At 35.7% G+C, this 23,473-nt stretch overlaps 1 protein-coding gene and 1 long non-coding RNA gene across 3 annotated transcripts in view; both read left to right on the top strand.

Moving 5' to 3' along the window:
* The first annotated feature begins 4,227 nt into the window (after window positions 1–4,227).
* anchor (integral membrane protein GPR155 homolog anchor) overlaps window positions 4,228–23,473 on the top strand; it is a 33,839-nt gene continuing 14,593 nt past the window's right edge. The window contains exons 1-11 of one of the 2 annotated variants that reach the window (XM_085959362.1): window positions 4,228–4,330; window positions 4,763–4,858; window positions 6,558–6,847; window positions 7,368–7,663; window positions 15,090–15,211; window positions 17,173–17,338; window positions 18,028–18,255; window positions 18,462–18,614; window positions 19,686–19,860; window positions 20,728–20,916; window positions 22,189–22,339. In XM_085959362.1, the coding sequence (XP_085815488.1) occupies window positions 4,776–4,858; window positions 6,558–6,847; window positions 7,368–7,663; window positions 15,090–15,211; window positions 17,173–17,338; window positions 18,028–18,255; window positions 18,462–18,614; window positions 19,686–19,860; window positions 20,728–20,916; window positions 22,189–22,339 (1,853 nt within the window). In that variant the 5' untranslated portion in view covers window positions 4,228–4,330; window positions 4,763–4,775. Of the gene's footprint in view, window positions 4,383–4,762; window positions 4,859–6,557; window positions 6,848–7,367; window positions 7,664–15,089; window positions 15,212–17,172; window positions 17,339–18,027; window positions 18,256–18,461; window positions 18,615–19,685; window positions 19,861–20,727; window positions 20,917–22,188; window positions 22,340–23,473 lie in introns of both variants that reach the window. The other variant, XM_085959363.1, reaches the window with a different exon arrangement.
* LOC147063486 (uncharacterized) lies at window positions 9,421–11,760 on the top strand. The gene is made up of 2 exons (XR_015072050.1): window positions 9,421–9,599; window positions 9,914–11,760. It is a non-coding gene; the product is annotated as an uncharacterized LOC147063486 (long non-coding RNA).

Raw genomic sequence — 23,473 nt, 5'->3', positions numbered from 1 at the left:
TTTTATTATTGTCATCAACAATGAACACAAACGTAGGTGTCTTCTACTTTTTAGACTACAGTATGTAAGCATACCTAAAAAAGTCTCCAGGGCTCCAAACTTGAGAACGTTTCAGGCCTTCACATAATATCTGAAACCACGGCTGTTTGAGAGTAGGTTTGGAGAAACTTCTCTAATCCGCATTAGATAGTGTGTACCTGCCTATGTATTTTTTAAAGATTTTCGTTACATTTAAGTCGTAAGATAATGCAATTTGAGACTAAAATCAAAGGGGACAGCATTCTAAGTTTGCTTGGGGGCGGAACTTTGCCTAGGGACGTCACTACATTGACTGGTCGATGTGGTGATATTTCGAAAATTGCTCTTAAAACACAATCACTGCTGACCTTTTAATTACCACATTTAAATAACACGTTAATTATATCTAATGGCCAACGACTCCAAACGCGCCAGTCGCGGTGTTAGCACTAAATGAGTTAGCTCATTTACTTACCAATATATTATTTGTACCCTTTCATCATCAGCCCTCAATTATCGACCTCATTAATTATTTACATTGAAGTAAATTTATTACATCAGACTTACCAATAAACGCAGCATGTGAAGAATAAGAGACTGCAACCAACCCTCAGAGATGTAATGTACTTTCTTTTTTGTCTATACTTAATGTGCCACTCCATAGCAGTGCTTGATATATCTACCCCCACGAGAGCGTCACTGGAAATGGGCCTAATCGAAAAGCAAAAAAAGACTCCGAATCCAATCGAAAAATTCCAATCCGAATCAATGGCATTAAAATGTAAAGCACTATACTAAGAAAAACATTTCTTCAGCATATTTGCGTATACGTCTTTATACATATATATTTTTTGCCTATATATTATAATATATTTTTAAAAACTCTATATACTTACTTAATTGTATCGTAATGTTATATTGTCTAAATGTTGTTGTATGATGTAAAAATGGTAAAGTTTGTGCCATTTTTGTGGATTTGATCTCATATAAAATTTTATCTATATTATATTCATATGTACTATATTTTATTCTAATCGATGTATTTTTTTATATCAATAAAAATATTGTTCAAATGCGATTCGGTTTTATCATTGAAAAGATTTTTTAATATTTTAGTACCTACCAACAAAACTAGAAACTATCCATTTTTTTTTCGACCATGTCCGATCCTAATAGGATCATATGGGCATCCACAGAGTAGAGGTTTGTACTAACAGATTTTGTTTTTTACGAGAAATGGATGTCAGCCACTTGCTCAACCTATTAGGTACATACCCTGACTCAACCACTAGCTATATTATTATAATATCTGTGTGTGAAAGGAAAATGGAGATAAGTGTGTATGAAAAATAGACATAATGCATACATGCAAGTACCTAGTATTTTTTTAACTATAATATTATAATATCTTAGGTGTCAAATATTTTCCCGTCATTGTCCATTGGGCTATACTGGGCGAAGCGGAAATTATCATGGGCCTCTAATGAAATATATTCAGTTTTTCGATATACGAAAAATACTTCCCTGAATCCACATCGAAAGCTTTTTTTAGCCGTTCTTAAAAAAATATCCCACCGGAAAACGTCGATTTTCTTTTATTTTCCTTAACTTAGGTAAGTTAGGTACCTAGAAACCTAAATTTTTTTAAAACATATTATTTTTCTTCTATCTTTTCTTTCAATAATAATTTCTTATAATACGATACTGATACCGGATATCGATATTTTAATATATTATATTTCTATTCCTATAGAACAGCGGTAGCGAACCTATGGCACGCGAATGTATATGAATATACTGAAATATACTGAAAAAACATAGTAATAATGAATAACAAATCGCATTGTATAAAACAGTGGTTTCCAAACTTTATGTTACTACACCTCCCTTTAAAAAAAATCTCATCTTGGCGCCTCCCCCCCTTTATTTAATACACACACTTTAACAAGTAATACAAAAAATGAAAAAAACTTACCTAATTGACAAAATAATAACAAGGTTTTACTATATTTTTAATGCGATGGACGTGCTTGTTTATTAGCACAAAGTTTATCAAATCTAGGTGTCATTGAGGAGAGTGCCACTCGTAGCTCTTTTCTACTACTAAACGGATTCGATATTTGGATTTCATTGCAGCTAATGCAGAAAATCCCGTTTTGCATGTATATTATGATGCTATGAATGGCAGCAGTACTTGCATTGCTTTGCTTGACAAACTATTATATTCTTCACTTCGATTCAACCGAAATTTGACTATGGTTTCACTCTGAATTTTTTGTTTCAATGAAGTACCTATTGCAAGATAATTCTATCAATTTTTCTTTTTAAATAGTAGCCAATCCAAATTCATCTTTTTGTTATTAATTGACAAAAATGGATTCTGTATCCACGCGAACCTTGTAAAATCGAGATTTTACAAATTATGTGAAAAATGCATTTGCAAACCATCCAAGTGTTTAATAAAGAGATTTTTGTTTGCTTCAATATTAACTCTGGCGCAAAAATCATTTAAAAGTGGAAACATGACATTTTTTTGTTTTTTTAATTTCCATAGCTCCAATTTTTTTATGAATGCTTTCACTTTGTATTTTTGAATCAGTGAATGGCATTTGTGGCCCCTGCAGTGATTTATTCAAAATACACAATTTTCTAAAAAAAAATCAACCACATAGGCAAGTTTAACATTAAAGTTATCGTTCCTAAACAGATTAGTCTCTTCATTAAGTCATCATTATTATATTATCGTCATCAAGACAAATTGCAATCTTTTAGAGTTCAAATACCTTTTGAATCACTTTTACATGAGACAGCCAGCGCACTCCACAATAGTATACAAGTGAGGTACTAACCTATAATTAGCTTCTATATCTTCGCATAGCTTTGCAAAAAAGCTAAATTTAAAAGATTTTTTTATACCTAACAAGCGGCCGTTTTATTATGCACTTGCAAACTGCAAACTTATGGTTACATTTCTGTCCCACTTTTTGCGCCTCCCTTCGCACTAGCCCGCGCCTCCCAGTTTAGAAATCGCTGGTATAAAAAATAGCAGGCAAAAGCTCTTCAAGAATAAGCATTACATTTAATCTAAATATATAATTAATTGCATATGTCGGTCCTTAGGTTTTATGCGTCAGATATAATATTATCGCACTAACCTCATCAGGCGGCGGAGAAAGCCACGGCGCGAACCTCTGATTTTGATCGATTTACCATGCTTGAGACCACTGTAGCGAGCTTGTAGAATGCCTCATTTGATCAGAGTAACTCTGATGTCAATTTGGGCGTAAAGAACCAAACTAAGTAATACAGTAACAAAAAAATCATTTCTACCCACAATAAGGGTGTAGGTACCAAATAAGAAACAAATACTTGGTGGAGCTTGTTGTAATAATTCTGGCAGACAGTTTCAAAATTGATGGTCCGAAATGTATGGCGTAATTGAAAAAAATGATTTAATTTATAATCTGTGTGCTATGTTTTGTGAGTAGTATCTATAATATCATAATTTTTAATATAATTCCTAAAAAATATTTTTTTCTAAATTAAAAACTGTTCGAAAAATAATATTTGGGAAATTTTAGCACGCGTACGTAAAAAGGTTCCCACAACCTGGAAGGTATCGCCGTTGTGTTGCCATCTATCTTATGTTGACAAAATTATATTTTTTCATGTAAATGCCCTATTTCTAAAAAAAATTGTAGCCACAGCAATTTTTTCATAGCGATTTGTTTAGAATTAAATTATTTTTGGCATATTTGCGTATGAATATAGTAAAAATAAACGAAATAAACACGAAAACCCAATAAATACAACAAATAGTGCGGTTGGATACCCTGATTTTCGACGTGAGAAAACTATATTAGTCTATGGATTATTCCGATTATTCGATTACTGTCATAGATAATATACGTAATATTACTCAGCAGTGTTGCCATGTCTACTGAAATTTCAGTAGATCTACTGATATTTTTTGATATTTTTAGCAATATACTGAATCTACTGATATTTTATGAAATCTACTGATATTTCTTCATTCTACAAAATTCCTATCATCCGGGAAAAAACAAGCCGACCATGAAAAATTGGGAACCTGCGGCCCGCGGCGGCGAAATTTTTTTCCTAAAACAGAAATCTACTGATATTTTGTCGAATCTACTGAATTTTTTTACACATTCTACTGAAATTAAAAATTTTGACTTGGCAACACTGTATTACTGTCACTTTTACGTTAATTAAATGTCACTCTCATTGTCTAATCATGACCTAGAGTAGGCCAAAATAAAACATAATCTGTTGAAGTTTATTAATATAGGTATTAGAATATGATTATATTAAAACAACGTGAATTGCATTACTTACTATAGGTAACTTAACAAAATAAACTACTCTGTAATTGGTACATTAATGCTGTTTTCATATTGCGTCCTAAGTAAGCATATGGAATAATAATAAAATTCTATTCGTAACTGACAGCTTATGTCAATAATGTCAACGGCATTTATTTATTGATTTATCGGTAGACTAAGAAAGTACTGGTGTATTTTACTATTGAATTTGCATGTTCCGCCAAATCAAATATTGTTCATTATCCATGTTTTTGCATTATTTTGCATCGCAGTTTATTGAATATCAATAATGTGTATTACACGCATTGTGTATGTCGACAATTTTGTGGAGATTCTTTAAAAGTAGCATAGATTTATGTGTTCACATAGTCATTCCACATAATTTTCGATTTTTTTAGCCAATCATCCACAATGGATCCCCAGGATACCCCAGAAGACAACACCGACAATCTTTACCCAGCATTAGTGCAATGCTTCACTGTTATAATATGCGGGTAAGGACAGTGCTTATAATATCAATTAGTCGGCCATTCCAGCTATTTATCTAATATATCTATAACTTCATGAGATTTAGTGAGAATCAAGTGTATTTGCTCCTAATGCCAGTGCTCCATTTGCGAGCCAAAAGTCGGAGGACAATAAATCGTCCGATTTGTCTATGCTCTGCTACTGATCAACGAACGAATAAAAAAGTCGACCTGTCAAAAGTCAAAAGCTGCAATTATTGTAATGTCTTCCGATAATCCTATAATTTTGTGTTATTTATAAGTAGACTTGTATAAAATAATATAGCAGTGAAAACAACACAAGTTTGATGTTTTCTTTTATGAATTTCATGAATATAAATAAAAAAATAATTGATAAATCTCTCATTTTCTAAGGTGTAAATTAACAAATTAATCAATGAAAATGTTTGAAATAACTAGAGATTTTTTTCGGTCCGAATGATCGCGTATTAATGTCAAATCGGATTTGCATAGTGATCGACTGACGAAGTCTGTCAACTCAGAGACTAAAATATCAAACATGTTTGAAATCCAACGAGCCTGGTCTGCGGATTAAAAATTCCGCCAGATCTGGGGTGCTCCACGCGAAAAAAAAGTCCGAAGACTGTAAATCGTCTGACTTGCTTGCTAATGGAGCGCCGGCATGAAAGGTAAAGCTAACCTGCCATTGGTAATGAAATTGGGAAGGCAATGGATACTGTTTTATATATTCGTATAATAAGGTCTGTTTAGCTCACTTGGTCAATTTTTTGTATGTGCCTATTTATATTTTTCTACAATATAAATACAGTGAAACTTAGATAGGTAGTACATGTCCCGAATTCACATTTACGCCCAGTCACACATTGAAAATTGTATCGACTAGGATAATAGTCATAAATCAAAACTGAGCGCAACATGCAATTTTCTTATGTGCGTATAGCAAGGTCATGTGAGGACAGTGACGTCACTCGGCAAGCCAAAATGAATGACAAAGTGCGACATTATACCTGCACTGTAATGTCAGGTGAAAATAGTTGCATATGACTCCGGCTGCTTTTTTTCAAACTAAAATGATGCATTCCACCAATGTGCGATGCTCCATTTAGCAACGTGTGTTTTGTGAATAACAATGACATCACATCGACATATTCGACACGTTGCAGATGAGACGAGTTTGGATGTGCGAGCCGGCTACATGTTTCTGATCCATACCCATCGTGATTTCATAATTTAAAATTACAAAAAATGATCGCCAATTTTTAGTAACTGAAATTAAAATAACACCTAAATGCTAGTTATGAAATTTCTATTATAAATTTGTAGTTCTATCAATCTGATTTCTTCTCGCAAGACATAGGCATGGTTGATGTGTTCAATGTCTATGTTCATTATTGCTGACAGTGTTTACATCGCACCTGTTGTAATGTCTTGTTTCGCTTGGTGCCGCTCCCATTATTTCTCGTTTTCTGCCAAAACTATTGAACCTTATTTATTATGTAGTATATTCAACCCCTTCCACGTGTAAGAAGATTGATGAAATCAGACCCAGAGGGTTTAACTCTCATTTGGTTCAATATTTATTCTAGAATTTTGTATAGGTTGTTCCAAATTATGTTTGCTCAATAAAGAATGTTGTATTCTTGTGTCTTGAATGTGTATTACACACAAGAATACAGGTGTTTTATCATATTTTATTATATTGCAGATACCTAGCCGGGAGATTCAATGTGATCACCCAAACGGAAGCAAAAGGCTTGAGCACATTTGTGGGAAACTTTGCTCTGCCGTCGCTCATCTTCCTCTCACTGGCGGAGCTGAACTTCAGCATCGTTAACTGGTGGTTCCTGCTGGCGATGCTGGTGGCCAAATCCATTGTCTTTTTCAGTGTGATGGTGGTGACATTGCTTGTCGCTAGGCCTTTAAATTTTGGGAGAGCGGGTCTGCTGGCTATATTTTGTACTCAGAGTAATGATTTTGCTATCGGGTACCCTATTGGTAAGTTTAAGACGTTCATTTTAAACAGTTTTCAATTGGCTTTTGGTGTATCTAAGGTTTCTTTGTCAATAATCTTGACTAGTTGATTGCAGAGCATGGATGGCAAACTTCTTTTGGTTTCCGCAGGGCCTTAATTGATTTTTAAAAACTAACCAACACCATCTGTAAATTGTAGTCTTAGTTCAATGAAAACAAATACATATGACTGACAAAGTTTAGTGTGCACTATTTATGGCCGATCTTAACAGCCTACATCCACCCTTCGCCACTGATGCATAGTATGTATGCGCCATGCGGTGATGTTCATCATTGATAAGTGAATTCATCAAATTTTCTCTTGCCTTTCCTTGCTGCCATTGTTCTCTTCCAAATCCCTTGAGTAGGTTTTACCACATGGTTAACAAACAATCCTTGAAAAAAACCATGAAGATATCTATACCACAATTTTGTGCGGCGAAATTGTCAGATGATTCAGAATTAACTATTTTTACATTCTCTTTTTGTTGTTGTTCTCTTACAGTTGTGGCTGTATATCAGCAGAGCCATCCTGAATATGCAGCTTACTTATATCTGATGGCACCGATATCGTTGGCCATTTTGAATCCATTAGCTTTTATCTTAATGGAGATTGGAAAAGAACGGGAGAGTAATGCTCAAACAGACATTCCTAAAGCTCCTTATTCTAGTTGGAAAATGGCTTTGAGAGTGGGGAAAGGAATTGCTACCAATCCAATTGTCTTCATGACAACTCTTGGAATCATTGGGAATGCCATATTTAAACATACTCTGCCAGTTTTCTTGGCAGGAATTTTAAAGGTAAGCGTAGGTAGCTATTAAATTATTTAAGGTAAAGTGTAATGATTAGTGTAGATCTTCTAGAGACATCTAGTGACAGTGTTCGAAGCATGAAATTTAATACAATTTACTAATAAACCTCTTCGTGAGGCGGCGCGGCCAAGATTTATACCTGATTGTAGAACCAATGAAAAAGAAAAGATGAATGCTTTCTACGAATCCACATTTATTTCAAATGTCAGTTTATCATAGAATTAAAAGATATACCTATTTATTTTGATTTTAAATATTGATCGTATCAATACATTTTATTAAATTCTTTCTTTCTTTCTTTGGCCATATCCTCCCTTTAACTGGAGGATATGGACACCACGCGGCGCCTCCAAGAATCCCTGTCGCTCGCCAGTCTTCTTGCTTCATTCCAGGTCAAACCAGCATCCCGTAACTCCACCGTATACACTCTGTAGATTGTATTTAGCGGAATTCCAGGACTCCGGAATCCGGTCGGCTTGAAGAACAGGCAAGCCAGGTTGAAGTTCTCTTCCGGCATCCGCAGCACGTGGCTGAGTCAGGTCCAACGTCGCCTTTTCACTTTCAGCGTGATGAGAGGCTGCTTGGTGCGTTCTCTTATCTCCTTGTTGCTCCTAAAGTCATACCACCGCACACCCAGTACTCGTCGCAAACATCTGTTTTCGAAGCTCAGTATACGGTTGCTCTGAGCCTTCGTAAGGTGCCATGATTCGCTACCATAAAGCAGCACCGTCAGAATGCAAGCGTTGAATAGGCGGCATTTGGTTTTGACCGAGTACAATCGTGAGTCCAAGACATTCCGCATCTAGTTGAATGTTGCTCCAGCCATTCCCATTCGGATAGCGAGCTCTTTCTGCAAAATGCCATCTCCCGTGATGTGTACCCCCAGGTACTTGAAGCTGTCGATGCTCTCAATGTTTTATCCGTCGCTAATCAGAGGGAAATCTGGATCAGGACAGGTGCTATTACACAAGACGTTGGTTTTCTTTGCGTTGATTTTCAAACCAACACGAGAAGAGTTATGCAACCTGTCGATTGTCTCTTGAATGCCCTCGATTGAGTTGTCGAATAGGACAGCGTCATCGGCGTATTCCAGGTCGCATAGCTTCACCGTGGGGGTAACAGGTATGCCTCGGTCGGGTGGTATTGACTTCCATAGTAAAGTAAAAGAGAATGATGAAGAGAAACGGTGCAAGGACACAACCCTGTCTGACTCCGGTCGTGACCCCGAACCATTCCGTGACAGTGTCTCCAATTCTGACAGGCTTTTGATTATGGCAATGATCTTGGGAGTAGGGAATCCAATCCCGAGCCAAAATTCTGATCCCGGGATTTCGGGATTACAATTTGACAATCCCGGGATCCCGGGACTGGTCCCGGGATTGGGATTTTTTTCCATTGTTAATATAAAATTTTTATATTTACAAATAACATTGATAAAATCGGTCAAAAATAAATCTAGTATAATTTATACTATTTAAGACATTTGAGTACCTTGGTATCAAAGTGGGACATAAGCCACACTCCACTAAATTCATGTTTTTGTTGATTCTGGTAGTGTTAGTGATGCTCTTTCCAACAATGCCTTCGACAGTATCAAAAACGGTCGTTTTCATGGAGATTTTTGTGTTTAAAGTTCGTGTATAATATCAAAAACGGACACTTGACTTATATGCGCGCGCAGGTAAGGGCCAGCCAATCACTGAGCAGGAATCTTCTCAGACTGTCATGGCTGCCGGGATTTCGGCACTCTGATAACATTATTCTAAAATAGAGGTTCTCTGTCAGTTTTTTTCAAAATAAGTGCATTTATAATAGTTTTCAAGAAAAAGTATAATATTTAATGAACTGAAATGGACTCAAGGAATGCTAGAAAACGTGTAGCTAAGCCCAATGAGTGGAAAAGGGCCAAAGAAAAGACTTTAAAGTAAGTACTATCAGAATACTACTACAAAACTTTTTCGATCACAATGCATCTTTTTTAAATGCGATTTATTGTTAAAATATGATGTGCTCAAGCATAATTTTATGTTTTTATAAGAATAATAATATTTAAATATTAACCTTTGCGCATTTTCACTCGTTATTTACGAGTATTTTTCATTGTTAACGCATTTACACATACGCTATTACCTCCATGTCATTACTATGGTCACGGAAAGGGTGGTTCAAGAACAAAATGTTTTTTCAAACCGTGGTTTCTAAGTTGAATAAAACACTAAAATATATTATTTTTTCCAGATATTCTGCAAAAGGCGTGCCTTCCTTTCCTAAATGCGGCCATCGTCGTGGTCTTCAATGCAGATTATTGACAATGGAAGACATAAGGAAGTTTCACGAATCGTTTTATTCTGCACCAGCTAAAGACAAGCAGGATTCTTTTATTTTGAAATACTGTAGGACTCTCGTACCAAAAAGACGCCGTCAAAAAGTTTTTATAAAACAAAAAATGGCTACATTTCATTACAGCATTATAAACACTGCTGGGAATTGTCTTCCCGTATGCAGGGCCACGTTTTTATCAACATTAAATATAACAAAACATAGAGTTATCGGAGTCTTCCAACGGTTTAAAAAAAATAACATGTTAGTACCCATTGAAACAAGGGGTGGATCAAGAAAGGATAAACTTTTTGAAAACAAGATGAATTCTGTCATCGATTTCACCAAATGTCTCAAGGGAATCGAGTCACATTATAAACGAGACCGAAGTACAAGAATTTACTTAGATTCAGATCTAAGCATTACCAAAATATGGTCAATGTATAATAATAGCGTCACTGATGACTTCAAAGTAAAAATGTCATACTTTCGGATGTTGTTTAATACCCGGTTTAATATGAGTTTTGCAACTCCAAGCACTGATGAATGTAGCACATGTTTGGAATTAAAAGAAAAAGTGAAATTAGAAAAGGATGAAAATGAGAAAAAAGATTTGATATTTAAACTTACTCTACACAAAAAAAAAGCAAACTGTTTTTTCGAATATTTGAAGAAGAAAAACGATGATTGTTTTCTTATGTCCTTCGATTGCCAGAAAAACCTTGTGTTGCCAAAAGTTAGTGACCAGTCCGCCTATTACTCGAGACAATTTTACTGCTTCAATTTAGCAGTCGTATCAGGAACGTCAAAAAATAATTTGTCACCACAAAATGTGTCAATTTATACATGGAATGAAAACCAAGGGAGGAAATCTTCAAATGAAGTAGCATCAATCATTTTCAATGAACTACAATCAAAAGTATTGAACGGATACACAAATGTTCGGTTGGTAGCAGATGGGTGTGCTGGCCAAAATAAAAATTTAACAATAGTAACGATGTGTGCCAAATGGCTTCATAACAATGCTCCTCCATCAATCACTAAGCTAGAGATAATTTTTCCAGTCACTGGACATTCTTTCCTTCCAGCAGATCGGGTATTTGGTCTTATCGAAAGAGACTTAAAGAAAAAGAAAACAATAATACATATTGAAGAATATCATGATGTATTTAAAGCACACGGAACATTGAAAATAATTGGTACAGATTGGAGTCCTCATAATTGGAAAGACGAAGCTAAAATAAACATAAAATCTACAGCACAATTACATTTCAAAATATCTCAATGCAAGAGAATTTTATTCCGCAAAACGAAAAAGAATAATATTGTGGTAAGAGGTGAAATACCTTACAATTGTGACATCGCGAGAGAGAAGCAAATTCTAAAAAAGAATAAAACATACGATGCAGTAAATCCAGCACCGATTCCTATAGGCGTTAAACTGAATGAAAACAAGATAAACGATGTAAATTCTCTACTTTCGAAACATTTTGGACTCGAATGGAAGAATATAGAAACCCTGCATTGGTATAAGAACATAATTGAAACAAATAATAATTTGCCAATCGATGGCCAACAATATACTGAAGATATTCATGCATGTGAATGCTTTGAAGAAGTGAATAATTTAGAAGCTATTGATACACTTGATGGAGATGACGTGGAACTTGCGGGAGTCGAATTATTATCTCCAGAAAATGAATGATTATTAATTTTAAGGCTTTTCATTTATTGTTAAATCCTGTCAATAAAAGAAATTTCAACTATCTTGAAATTTTATTTAAAAAAAATTAAACTTTCTGCGAATTGTTATCTCCAGAAAATGAATAATTATTAATTTTAAGGCATTCCATTTATTGTTAAATCTTCTCAATGAAAGAAATCTGAACTACCTTGAAATTTTATTTAAAAAAATTAAGCTTTCTGCGAATTGTTATCTCCAGAAAATGAATGATTATTAGTTTTAAGGCTTTCCATTTATTGTTAAATCTTTTCAATAAAAGAAATCTGAACTACCTTGAAATTTTATTTAAAAAAATTAAGCTTTCTGCGAATTGTTATCTCCAGAAAATGAATGATTATTAGTTTTAAGGCTTTCCATTTATTGTTAAATCTTTTCAATAAAAGAAATCTGAACTACCTTGAAATTTTATTTTAAAAAAATTTAAATTTTCTGCGAATTGTTACCTATCTCCAGAAAATAAATGATTATTAATTTTAAGGCTTTTCATTTATTGTTAAATTCTGTCAATAAAAGAAATCTGAACTACCTTGCAATTTTATTTAAAAAAATTAAACTTTCTGTCAAAAGCGGACACGTACGGCCGTTTGCGTATCAAACACGGACAAACGCAAAAGTATGTGTCAAAAACGGACGTAAGCAATTTTGAACGATTATATTTGATATTTACAAAATGAATATCTTAGATTTAACTTAATAAATGTGATTCTATACCTCTAAGCATTACTCAAGTATTTTTTTTATATATATTATGTTTCAATATTTATATGAAATGAAAAATCGCCTCTCCTGCAAATTATTGCAGATGGCTCATGTCCCACTTTGATACCAAGGTACTCATTTATTGTTAATATTGTATACGTTAAATCTTGGAAATACACAAGTTTAATGGAGTAAATAATATTGTAATATAAATAATAATGTGAATTTAATATGAGATTGCTATTTCTGATAGTAAAGACATAATGAATAGATCAGCGAGATTTAAAATAGTAAAGCAAATAATCATGGCGTACTTATGGCCTTTCCGCTTCATAAATCTAATTAGTCAGCCAAATATGAAACTGCCATAAAACGTATGATATCATGGTGGAATTACTTTGTTAAAAGTGCGAAGCATTGTTTTTTTACCAATCTTTCTCATTTTTAATAATCTATGTGAAAAAATAAAATGAATCGGCAACCCTACCCTACTTGGGAGGGATCCCGTATGCTCCCAGTATCATCCAGAGGGAGGGGCGGTGCGGACTGTCGAAAGCCTTCTCATAATCCACAAAGCAGCAAGCCATCGGACTGTTCAGCTCATGGCTCTGATGGAGAGGACATCGAAGGTTGTGAATTTGGTCTGCACACGCTCGATCAGGTAGAAACCTGGCTTGGTTTTTCCTGAGGACATGCATTATTGGGTCCCTTATTCTCATCAAGAGGATGTTTGCCAAAATCTTTCCCGGAACACTGAGTAGCGTATTGCCTCGGTAATTGTCGCAGCTTAGAGGGTCACCTTTTTTATGAATTGTGATGATTTCACCGTTCACCCAGTCCCTTGGACAGCGCTCTTCTTCCCACACCTTTGTCATCAGATGAAACATAGGGTGCAGGATTGCGCTCAGGCTGTACTTGAGTAATTCAGGATGAATCCAGTCTCCCCCCGGTGTCTTTCCGTTCTTGAGCCTTTTCACAGCCGATTTTATCTCGGTGTGCGTGGGCGGGCAATCGGAAATGTCGGTCGCTCGAGGAATGTCCAAAAGTAAAGCTTCCGCAGATATGTCAAAGGGATCCAAAGGGGGTGGGCGGTTCAGCACTCCGCAGAAATGATTCTTCTAAATCTTCTTGACACATTCTGCGTCAGACTCTATTACTCCACTGGGACGACGAATGGCACCGGGAGTCGGTGGTCGCCTACCGCAGACTTCACGGGTGATTCGGAAGAGTTTCCTGGTGTCATTTTTGCTTGCTGCCTCCTCTGCCGCTTCAATTTGCCGGTTCATAAAATTGCGCTTGTCCAACCGCACGGATCGTTTGACTACCCTGTCTTGGGTCTGGTAGTCAGTCCGGCGGTCTTCGGTTCGGTCGGGGTCTGTCTCGTCGACTCTCAGGGCTTTCAGCCTGGCTCGTTTTCCAATTTCAACCCACGTTTCTTCAGACATCCACTTTGGCTGCTCACTCCTTCTGGTACCAAGGACGGTACGGGCCGACGAAATAATCGCACTCTTTATGAGGCTCCAGTCCGCTTCAATGAGGTCGGATTCAGATTTGTGCCGCTCGTAGATACGATCTACACTATCTCGTACAGCAGTTTCGAAGTCAATCCGAATTCTGCGGCGTCGGAGCTTCTCAACGTCAATTTGTTTGCGCTTTGGAGGCCTCGCCTGGCGACTGAGTTTTACTCGGATGTTTCCAATGAGTAACTCATGATCGCTATGGATATCGGCGCCTCTGTAAGTACGCACGTCGAGAAGTTCCTTTCGGTGCTTCAAGCTGTACAAGAAGTGGTCAATCTGCGTCCTAGTGCGTCCATCAGGAGACGTCCACGTATATTTATGAATGTCTGTGGGGAAAAACAGTGCCTCCGATGGCGAGCTCGTTCAGAGTGGCGAATTCTACGAGCCGCTCCCCATTATCGTTGGGGCACCGAGGCCGTGTCGTCCCATCACTGTGGGGCCAAGCACCGGGTCTGCTCCTACTCCCGCATTATAATCCCCCATTATTAAATTACATCTTTCCATCTATCTTAATCTGTCACTGAATGTTTGTATTAGCGCTACGCTCCTCCTTAATGTGCTTTATTCATAGTTTTGTAAAACCACATTAAGGTGACGCATCAGTGAAACGCCAAATAATTTCCAACTGTAGGCGCGACGAAATTTTGGACTCGCTGCCATTCACTGAGAGAATCTCGAGTCAGAAGCACGTCACTTTGCTGCGTGATGGCGACGGGTCAATTAATTCTAAAATCGTGTAAAGATGACTAAAAACTTTACCCATTTACTTTAAAAAGAAAACATGTCAATGAATATATTATTATTGTTACTAATAGAACAATAAACAGAACATAAAATGAACGTATGTTGGATTTATATGAAAAATAATATTTCGTTTGACAGGTGTCATTTGCACCCGCGACCCGCAGTCCGCGCATCGCCTAGCAACGATCTTTTTAGACCGTGCCTCAACTAATGCATGGCCTTAATAATATCAAATATAAAAATAATTTTACAATAATTATTGATGTTTCATGTTTTGTACAGACAAGACGTTCTTGTATTTTTTTTTATAATAACACAATTCGAATGTTGAATTGCCACAGTATGTTAATCGAATTATGTTGTATCATCTTGGGCTATTATGTTTTAGGTTTTGGGATCTGCGTTCTCGGGAACTGCATTGTTTTTATTAGGTCTTCGTATGGTGGGGAAGGTTCATCAACTGAGAGGGCCAGCTCTACTTCTTCCCGTTGTACTCATCATTGTCAAATTGTAAGTATACATTATTAAGAACTGTTTATATAATAATTCATTTATAATATTTTTAACTAATTGGACCATACTGGTTTTTCATACCAGAAGTTACGGGTATGATTTCCAGTGATATCACAATACATACACAGTGGATTGTGTAAACATCAAATTTAATGCTACCATTATTTCAATAGTTAGGGTTGCCCAAATCGCTGTCCTGGAACTAGACTATATTGTTTTGAGTTAATTGAATCCAAAGATTTTAGCCTCACTAAGAACCCATACCATAAATCAATAGATACTCACAAAATTTAGTAAAACTGTATATCAGGCATGTCCTACGCGTCGATCGTAAGATTTATTTTGGTTGATTCCACCATAGGCTCATGGGAGTTGAATCGTGAAAATGTAATAAGCGTGTACAGTAAAAACGAAACAATGATGTGGTTCGTCGATTATATATGTACGAATACGCGGTCATCGGCTGCCAGGCATTTATCATGGCTCCCTATACGCACGCACATTATCGACTGACCGCATTATTGTTTCGTTTTTACTGTACCTATATTTAGTTGTAATACAATATGATTTCATTGTGATTTTGAAGGGGAAGCATTAATCATCCCTATTTTAATTTCTTTAAACAGCCTACGTGAAAGTTGTTTTCAAATAATTGACCACGAGGAAACCCGCATGACCTCGTCTTACCACTTGATTTGTATGCAACACTAATGGCCTGCCACAGAAGTGAGAGAAAGAGAATATATAAATCCCCACACTTTAAACTGAGGCATAGTTTACCCTTACCGTCGCGCAGTAAGCTCTTTGCACAGTAGGAGAAAAGTTTGAATTGTGTAGTGAAAAGAACATCAAAACTCATAATTTTTATGACGAATGGGAGATTGAGTGTTGTTTTGTGATGGTGTAGGATGAGTATTGTTGATTAATTTGTAACGCTTCAGTCTCGTCGGCCAAATATAATACATTTGTTCAAGTTGAAGAGTGACACTCGATCACTGTCAGTTTTGACACTGGATTTTAGATCACAGCCTACTTAAGGTTGGACATGCCTCCTTAAGCTGTAAATTTATCTTGGAGTTACCAATTTAACTAGGATTTCATAAGATTTTTTTTATAAATTTTATTGGGAGTTGGCTGCAATAAATGATATGTAGGGCCACAGTTTGTGTACCACTGATATAGACGGTTTACTAATAGGCCATCCATGGACTGAAACCGTATGCGGTTTCGAACCGTGTGCTATACTAGCTTATCTTTTCTGTTCATGGAAATATATTTTCACAATTTGTTTTTAATTTGTTTAGCAATAGTACCTACGCGATCCATTTTCAATAGATATTGATAGTGTACCGACAGAGCTACAACATGAAATTATTGATCTGCAGTGCGACACTGATTTAAGAGAATTGCATCGTCGTGAAGAAATCTCCAAATTTTACAATGCCCTTAATTCAGACAAATTCGACCAACTTAAAAATTATGCAAGAAAAATGTTCGTTATTTTTGGATCAACCTATATATGTGAACAAACATTTTCGATCATGAACCTCAATAAAAATTCTTTACGATCAAATATCTTCGATGTCCGTTTACAAGCAGTTTTGAGAATATCAGCTACAAAATTAACACCTGAATTTTAAAAAATGTACAACAGTTTTATTCATCTCATTATTTTTTTTGTAATGTTTATTTTTCGTGATACTAAATAGTGTATATCTAAAAATGGTATTTTACTTGCGGCCCGCCCGCTCATTTTGAATTCTTGAATTTGGCCCTCCATCCAAAAAGTTTGCCCCCCCCTGGTTTATACCATACACATCCACTTACAAATTTAGTGAAAATATATTTTCATGAACAAAAATCATAAGTTTAGTATGGCACACGGATCTAAACCTAATACGGTTTCAGTCCATGGATGGCCTCTAAGTTTGCGTAGTAAATTTTCAATTCTATTCCAGGTTGGTATTACCTCTAGTAATGCGAGAGACAGTAAGCCTTATTCACGCAGGCGGTAATGCCACCGATACTCAAGAGTTATCTACGTATGGCTTTCTTTATGGAACGTTTCCTGCCGCTCCTGCAGTATTCGTCTTTGCCACGCAGTATTCTGTGGATGTGGATTTGGTAAGTTGAATATTATTATTTATGTGATTATAAACTTGAATATAATAAAATATTGCTCGCTTGATTTTTATAATATAGTGGTGGTAAAATCGATTCTGCCAGCAAATTGCCATTTTAAAAGTTTGCTCCTAATAATGGTTTTTTAACCTAAACAGTTACTGCAAACGAAATATTGTCTTGGGAAGAAATGAAGGAGAATATTTTACAGACTAATTACCTTTTGTGATACGGACTGTGGTTCCAATCCTACCAATTGGTCAAATTTCAATTTTGTTTTCCCTGCCAATACGTGTTAAGCACCAGTATAAGAGCGCATTGTGTTGAGCGAATGGCTAACAACCAATCTTTGTAAAAAAAACAATACTTCTAGGAATTGCTGACATTTGATGTCTGCATGCGTCACTGAAGCATGGCACGATACTGGTCGATACAATGTCATTTTATGTCGATAGACAGACTTTCATGTTTATTAATAATCAAGATAACTCTATAAACCATTATGGCACCTATCAATGTTTATAATCCATCTTTTAACTCATTCATCATATTGCCCATGTAGCGGCGGTGTTAGTTTTCTTAATGCCCGTTTTTTTCAAGTTTTATATCGATTCATTAAATTCGACTTATATAATTTGTTACCGCTGATACTATAAATACATTTCCTGATTATGTTCTATTCTTATTTCCAGATTGCATCTTGTATGGTGGCATGCACATTTATTTCCGCACCTCTTATGTTCATCTCCGCCCAAATGACCACAATAACAAAAGACTACGCCCCGCAATTGTCTGTGTTTGGATTCGATCTGTCAATAGTGGCTGTTGTCGCTTGCATCTGGATGCTGGTATTGTTTGGCGTCACAAAGAAATATAACCGTATGCCGCACAGGATTACGTTCTGTCTTGTCATATCGCAAGTGAGTCCTATACATTTTACATTTATTTTATTTTATCTAAAACAATTGTTTTTAACTTTAACGAAATCCTTTTTATTTATACCCCATAGTGAAAATGATACTTCTTACCAATTTTATTGTATTTAACCTTATTATTTTACATAGATATGTAAATAATATATATAATATGGTAATAATATATCAATGAATGTGTTTTACGTTTTCAGCTTGTAATGTCTGCGGGTGTGATATGGGGTGGTTTAACACCAGATAAAGTCGACCCATGGCTAAAAGTCGCTCACGAAGCCTTAAAATACTTTGGAATAATGTCATGTCGATTCTGGACAGCCATTCTAGCGATGGTACTTGTATTTTTACAGGTAAATAACGTTCAATCATTCTGGAAGCTTGAGCAAATACCACTTTTTGTTATAATTTATTATGATGTATCATATTATAAATATTTGTACTATTACAATACTACATGGCAACAACTTAAAAATATTATAGATGTGGTTAGCGAACATATTTATTTTGAGGTCAGCATCTCTTATAAAGATGGATACGAGGATGTCATCATCAATAAGAGAATAGCAATGATAAACAACAGTGGCGAAGGGTGGAGGTAGGCTGTTAAGATCCGCCATAAACAGTGCACATTAAACTTTTTCAGACATACATATTTGTTTTCATTGATATAAGACTACAATTTACAGATAGTGTTGGTTAGTTTTTAAAATTCAATTAAACTCTGAGAAACCAAGCCATAATAGATAATAGTCAAAAAATACATGTCTATCTATAAAATATCTAAAAATATGCAATTAAATCATATATAACTTTGAATATTTTATAAATAGAATAATATTTTTTATTTATTATAGTTTGGTTTAGGCAGGGCTTAATGAATTAAAAAAATTAACCAACAATATGTGTAATATGTATTTTTAATCCAACGAAAACAAATAACTATGAATGAAAAAGTGTGCACAATTTTATCGTATTGCCCAAATTAGACCAAAACTATTATGGTTTCGTTTAGGCAGGGTTTAATTGATTTTTAAAAACTAAGTAACACCATCTGTAAATTGTAGTCTTAGTTCAATAAAAACAAATACATATGACTAAAAAAGTTTAGTGTGCACTATTTATAGCGAATCTTAACAGCCTACCTCCACCCTTCGCCACTGATAAACAATGCTATGTCGGAACTGCAACTGCAAGAGAAAAAAACGCAATGCAATTAAAATGTAATCTAGATTCCTATAGCTGATCCGACAATGTTTCAATAAACTTTAAAATAAATTTTCCATCGAGTACATTCAGTTGATAGTATTAATTTTATAAATTGATGCGAATTGAATTATTTTATGTTTTTTTGTATCTTAAATTGTTACCAATGATACTATTATTTTTGGTGATAAATGGGATTGTTATTATTTCCAATTCAGAGTCGCGGTCCATGCTTTGTTCTGACTCTTTTCCCGTGGCTTTGTGCCGCTGGTTGGGGAATACCGGCCGTAATCACTGTGTTGTTAGTCATTATCAAAGGACCTTCTGGCAGCTTAAAAACTGGAAAATCTGTTAACACTTTGGCCGTTATTGTCCTCTCCTCATGTCTCCTTGGTAAGTTGAATTATCCATTGTATCCTACATCACAATAAAACAATAATTTGTACCCTATACACCAGGGATGGCAAACCTATGGCACGCCAGATGATTTTGCATGGCACGCGAATATTTTGTGTTGAAGAGAGAAAAAAATAGATATAGGTATAATTTAAAAGTTATTTTTTTACAAAAAGTTTTACAAATACCTATATATAATATATTATATAATATTAAAAATGCGTATTTTCTCCGGTTTTTAATAATATTTTTACCATTAATATTTATTGATCGATACGCAAACTGAAATGACGAACTTCATTCATAAATGACAGATCGCATTGTATAAAAAATAACAGGCAGCTAATAATCTTGAAGAATAAGCATTATATTTAATTTAAATTGCATAGATGGATCCTTAGGTTTTATGCGTCACACATAATAATATTATAGCACTGACCTCATCAGGCGGCGGGGTAAGCCGTGTCGTGAAACTCTGATTTTGATCGATTTACAATCATTTTATAATGCTTGAGACCACTGTAGAGAGAGGATCTGAGAAATTTTGGCGTCAATTTGTGCGTAATGAACCAAACTAAGTAGGTATTATAGTAATAATACCTACTCAAGAACTCGATTGCTTATAATTTTTGAACTTTTTTAATAGAATTCTTTTAACTATTTTTTATTTTTTTTTCCCGCTCGAACTACCCGAAAAACTGCTTGGCACGTCAGACAGTCAAAATATAATATTTGGGGACTTTTGGCACGTGTACATAAAAAGGTTCACCATCCCTGCTATACACAATGTCGCGATCTGACTATTTCAAGAATTAATAAATTTATTTATAAAACTTAGTATGCGATGTCTCTTTAATTTTTCAGTATCGATTGCCAGTCTTGTGTTGTATGTTCGTTATCGTAAGCGCAATGCACGGTATCTGTCTCTTTCTGCCGAAGTGTCGGGGCCTAATGAAGATGTTATCACTACTCCGTGCGGGAATGAGACGACTAGCTTGATTGAAAACCAAGAAGAATTGTCACAAACTGCCGCTCTAACGGGCAGTATAAATGGTAAAATTTGATTTATACACCTATAGTCATAATATAATAATATATAGTATTAGTACTACTACTTCTGCACCCTGTTATTCATCAGCGTTGGCAGCGTTGATATAGGGCAAGCACAAGTCATGCCATCACCGTTGGTCCATGGCCACATCTCATATTCCCGCCATGTGCAAGCATCTGCAACCTGTGCAAACATGTGCAGCGCTGAAGAGTGAGGAAAGATCGGCTACAGCGACAGAAATAATTCATTGTTTCATCATTGTTTTTTTCGATTTTGCACTTTTCAGTGGACTGTAATTTGAAAATCCTTGTGGATTACGGATCTAGGTGAGGAGCTTCAAACAGTGTTTCAATCCAGGCACTTAACATTTGACGTTGAGAGGACTGGCGCGCTGGAGCTGGTTCGTTGTTCACGCACTTAAAACAGACAGTTCGAAATGTCACTCTCACGGTTTCACTTGTGTTTTGGAATAAATGATGATGACAAGTTCAAGATGGATGATAGACGCGACGTTCGCTCAAACCATATCAGATTTAGCGCAACGAACGGTGGTTAATGTGGCTTCGGTCGTATCGTATCAGATAATGACGCGATACAGTCTTAGCTAAAACAAGACTAGCCGCGTCCGCTGTCTTGAAGTAACTAAATGTAACTGCTTGTTTTACAATCACAGTCAACTCATGACCCGTAACTGCTGGTCACCTTGTGACAATATCTAGGGATTTGAGGTAGGTGGGAAAAAGGAATGAGGGCCACCATAATTGGCCCAACCATTCAAGAATATTTACTTTTTAGTGTATGAGCAATCTGCAGACTCGTCAACAAAAGTACCTACTAGCGGAATGCAATTTATTATTTTTACGGAAAAATTGAATATTTACATTGTTACTGGCAACATCTGACTTCACTCGAAGTTTTTGTTCACTTTTGACAGCTGCTGTCTAAATTATGTGTCACCAAAACAAATCAAAATAGAGATGTTTGAAACATTGTTGGAGCCTACTCCGTAATAATTAAAAGGTAGGTAACCAAGATGGCACGATGTTGAAAATGATCCTCATAGTGAAAGGCTATCAGCCTGCAGTAATTCCAGTAAACATCAACAATGTCATGGTTTTGTAGAATCGCCAATATTAAGGAGATAGTAGAAGTTCTAAAGATCTCATGTGAACGATGAATCGTCCTCTATATGCATCAGTAATTGTTTTCTATTCTTTCTTTCTTTTTCCTGTATTCTATCTTTTGAAGATAAGCCGTGTTGAAATTTATTGCAGGAGGTTGCTACGGCACAATAAAAGCACCTTCTTCACCGACTAGTGGGTGCTGCGGAGCTAGCACTACGACCTGTGATAATGCCGGCCTTGTAGGTCCTGGACCTTCGAGAAATATCGACATTGAAGACCTAATATCGACTAATAAGAAAAGGTATACAATTTTATCAAAACTATTCTTAAAACCATAATATCATTCTATAAATATTTAAATTTAGTAAAATATACTGCATTTCCTTTATAGTTCTGTGAATGATAGATAGTCTTCCCCCACAATGATGTAAGTGCGCACATCTGGCAAATACACATGTTGTTTTTTCAATATGTGTTTACACGAGTAGGTGTCCTCACCCACTATGGCAGCTAGTTGATCTGACACATTGCAATGGCTTGTGGGTGAGCATAACTACCGGTGGTTAGCTACAAGTGTTCTACCGCTTGTGTGTAGGTGAAGCACGAGGCTTGAAAGTGGTACGCAGGGTAGTTAATTCAAGAGTTTAAAAAAACTTTAGTACTATCGAACAAGTCAACGTGTTAAAACTTTGAACTAATAAGCCCCTCCTGTTTTAACCGCACTTCGACTGCAACGACTTCCGGTTATCGACGAGTTGTCCAGGTGTTAAAACTGTGAACTAACAAGCCCCTCCTATTTAGTTAATCAATCTTCGACTCCAGCGACTTCCGGTTATTGCCTAGATCTTCATGTCAGACAGTTGGAATCAAAGCCCATTATATTCATGCTGCGGCACGAATTTGTGAATTTTGATCATAGTGTGCTAGTTATTGCTTATAATGCAAAATGATAAACTGTTTGTAGAAAATGATAATTATTTCATATTAAAAACCACCATCAAAATCGCAATTTAGCTGACTGCAGACAACCTTGATTTAAATAGTATGTCATGATCATTATCTCTGAACTGTCTAAAGTGCATATGTTACGCCGAATGTGCGAAATTGAATATTACATGAAATGGGCAAAATTTTGCCTAAATCATGAAAAATGCAAGCCTGTTGCCTTATTCATGAATTAGACAAAATATCTGGAGAGTGCGTGAATTCGGCAGTAATTTTTCTGCCTAGTTCATGTATTGGACAAATTAGATAGTAGCGCTACGGTGGTATTTTTTGCAACTAAACTAAATGTATCAAATGCTCATGCATTGGTCAAAATGTACATAGGTATATTATTATCTATGGTCAAAATAGATGATCGCGCTCCGGTGGTGTTTTTTGCAACTAATCAAACTAAACAAATGTGTCAAATGTCATTGATTATAATATAAAA

The sequence above is a fragment of the Rhyacophila brunnea genome, unplaced genomic scaffold, assembly GCF_057557595.1.
Source record: "Rhyacophila brunnea isolate RB1 unplaced genomic scaffold, BYU_Rbru_1.0 scaffold_9, whole genome shotgun sequence".
Classification (NCBI taxonomy): Eukaryota; Metazoa; Arthropoda; class Insecta; order Trichoptera; family Rhyacophilidae; genus Rhyacophila; species Rhyacophila brunnea.
The sequence above is the reverse complement of the archived record's forward strand: the minus strand, read 5'-3'. Positions and strand labels throughout refer to the sequence as shown.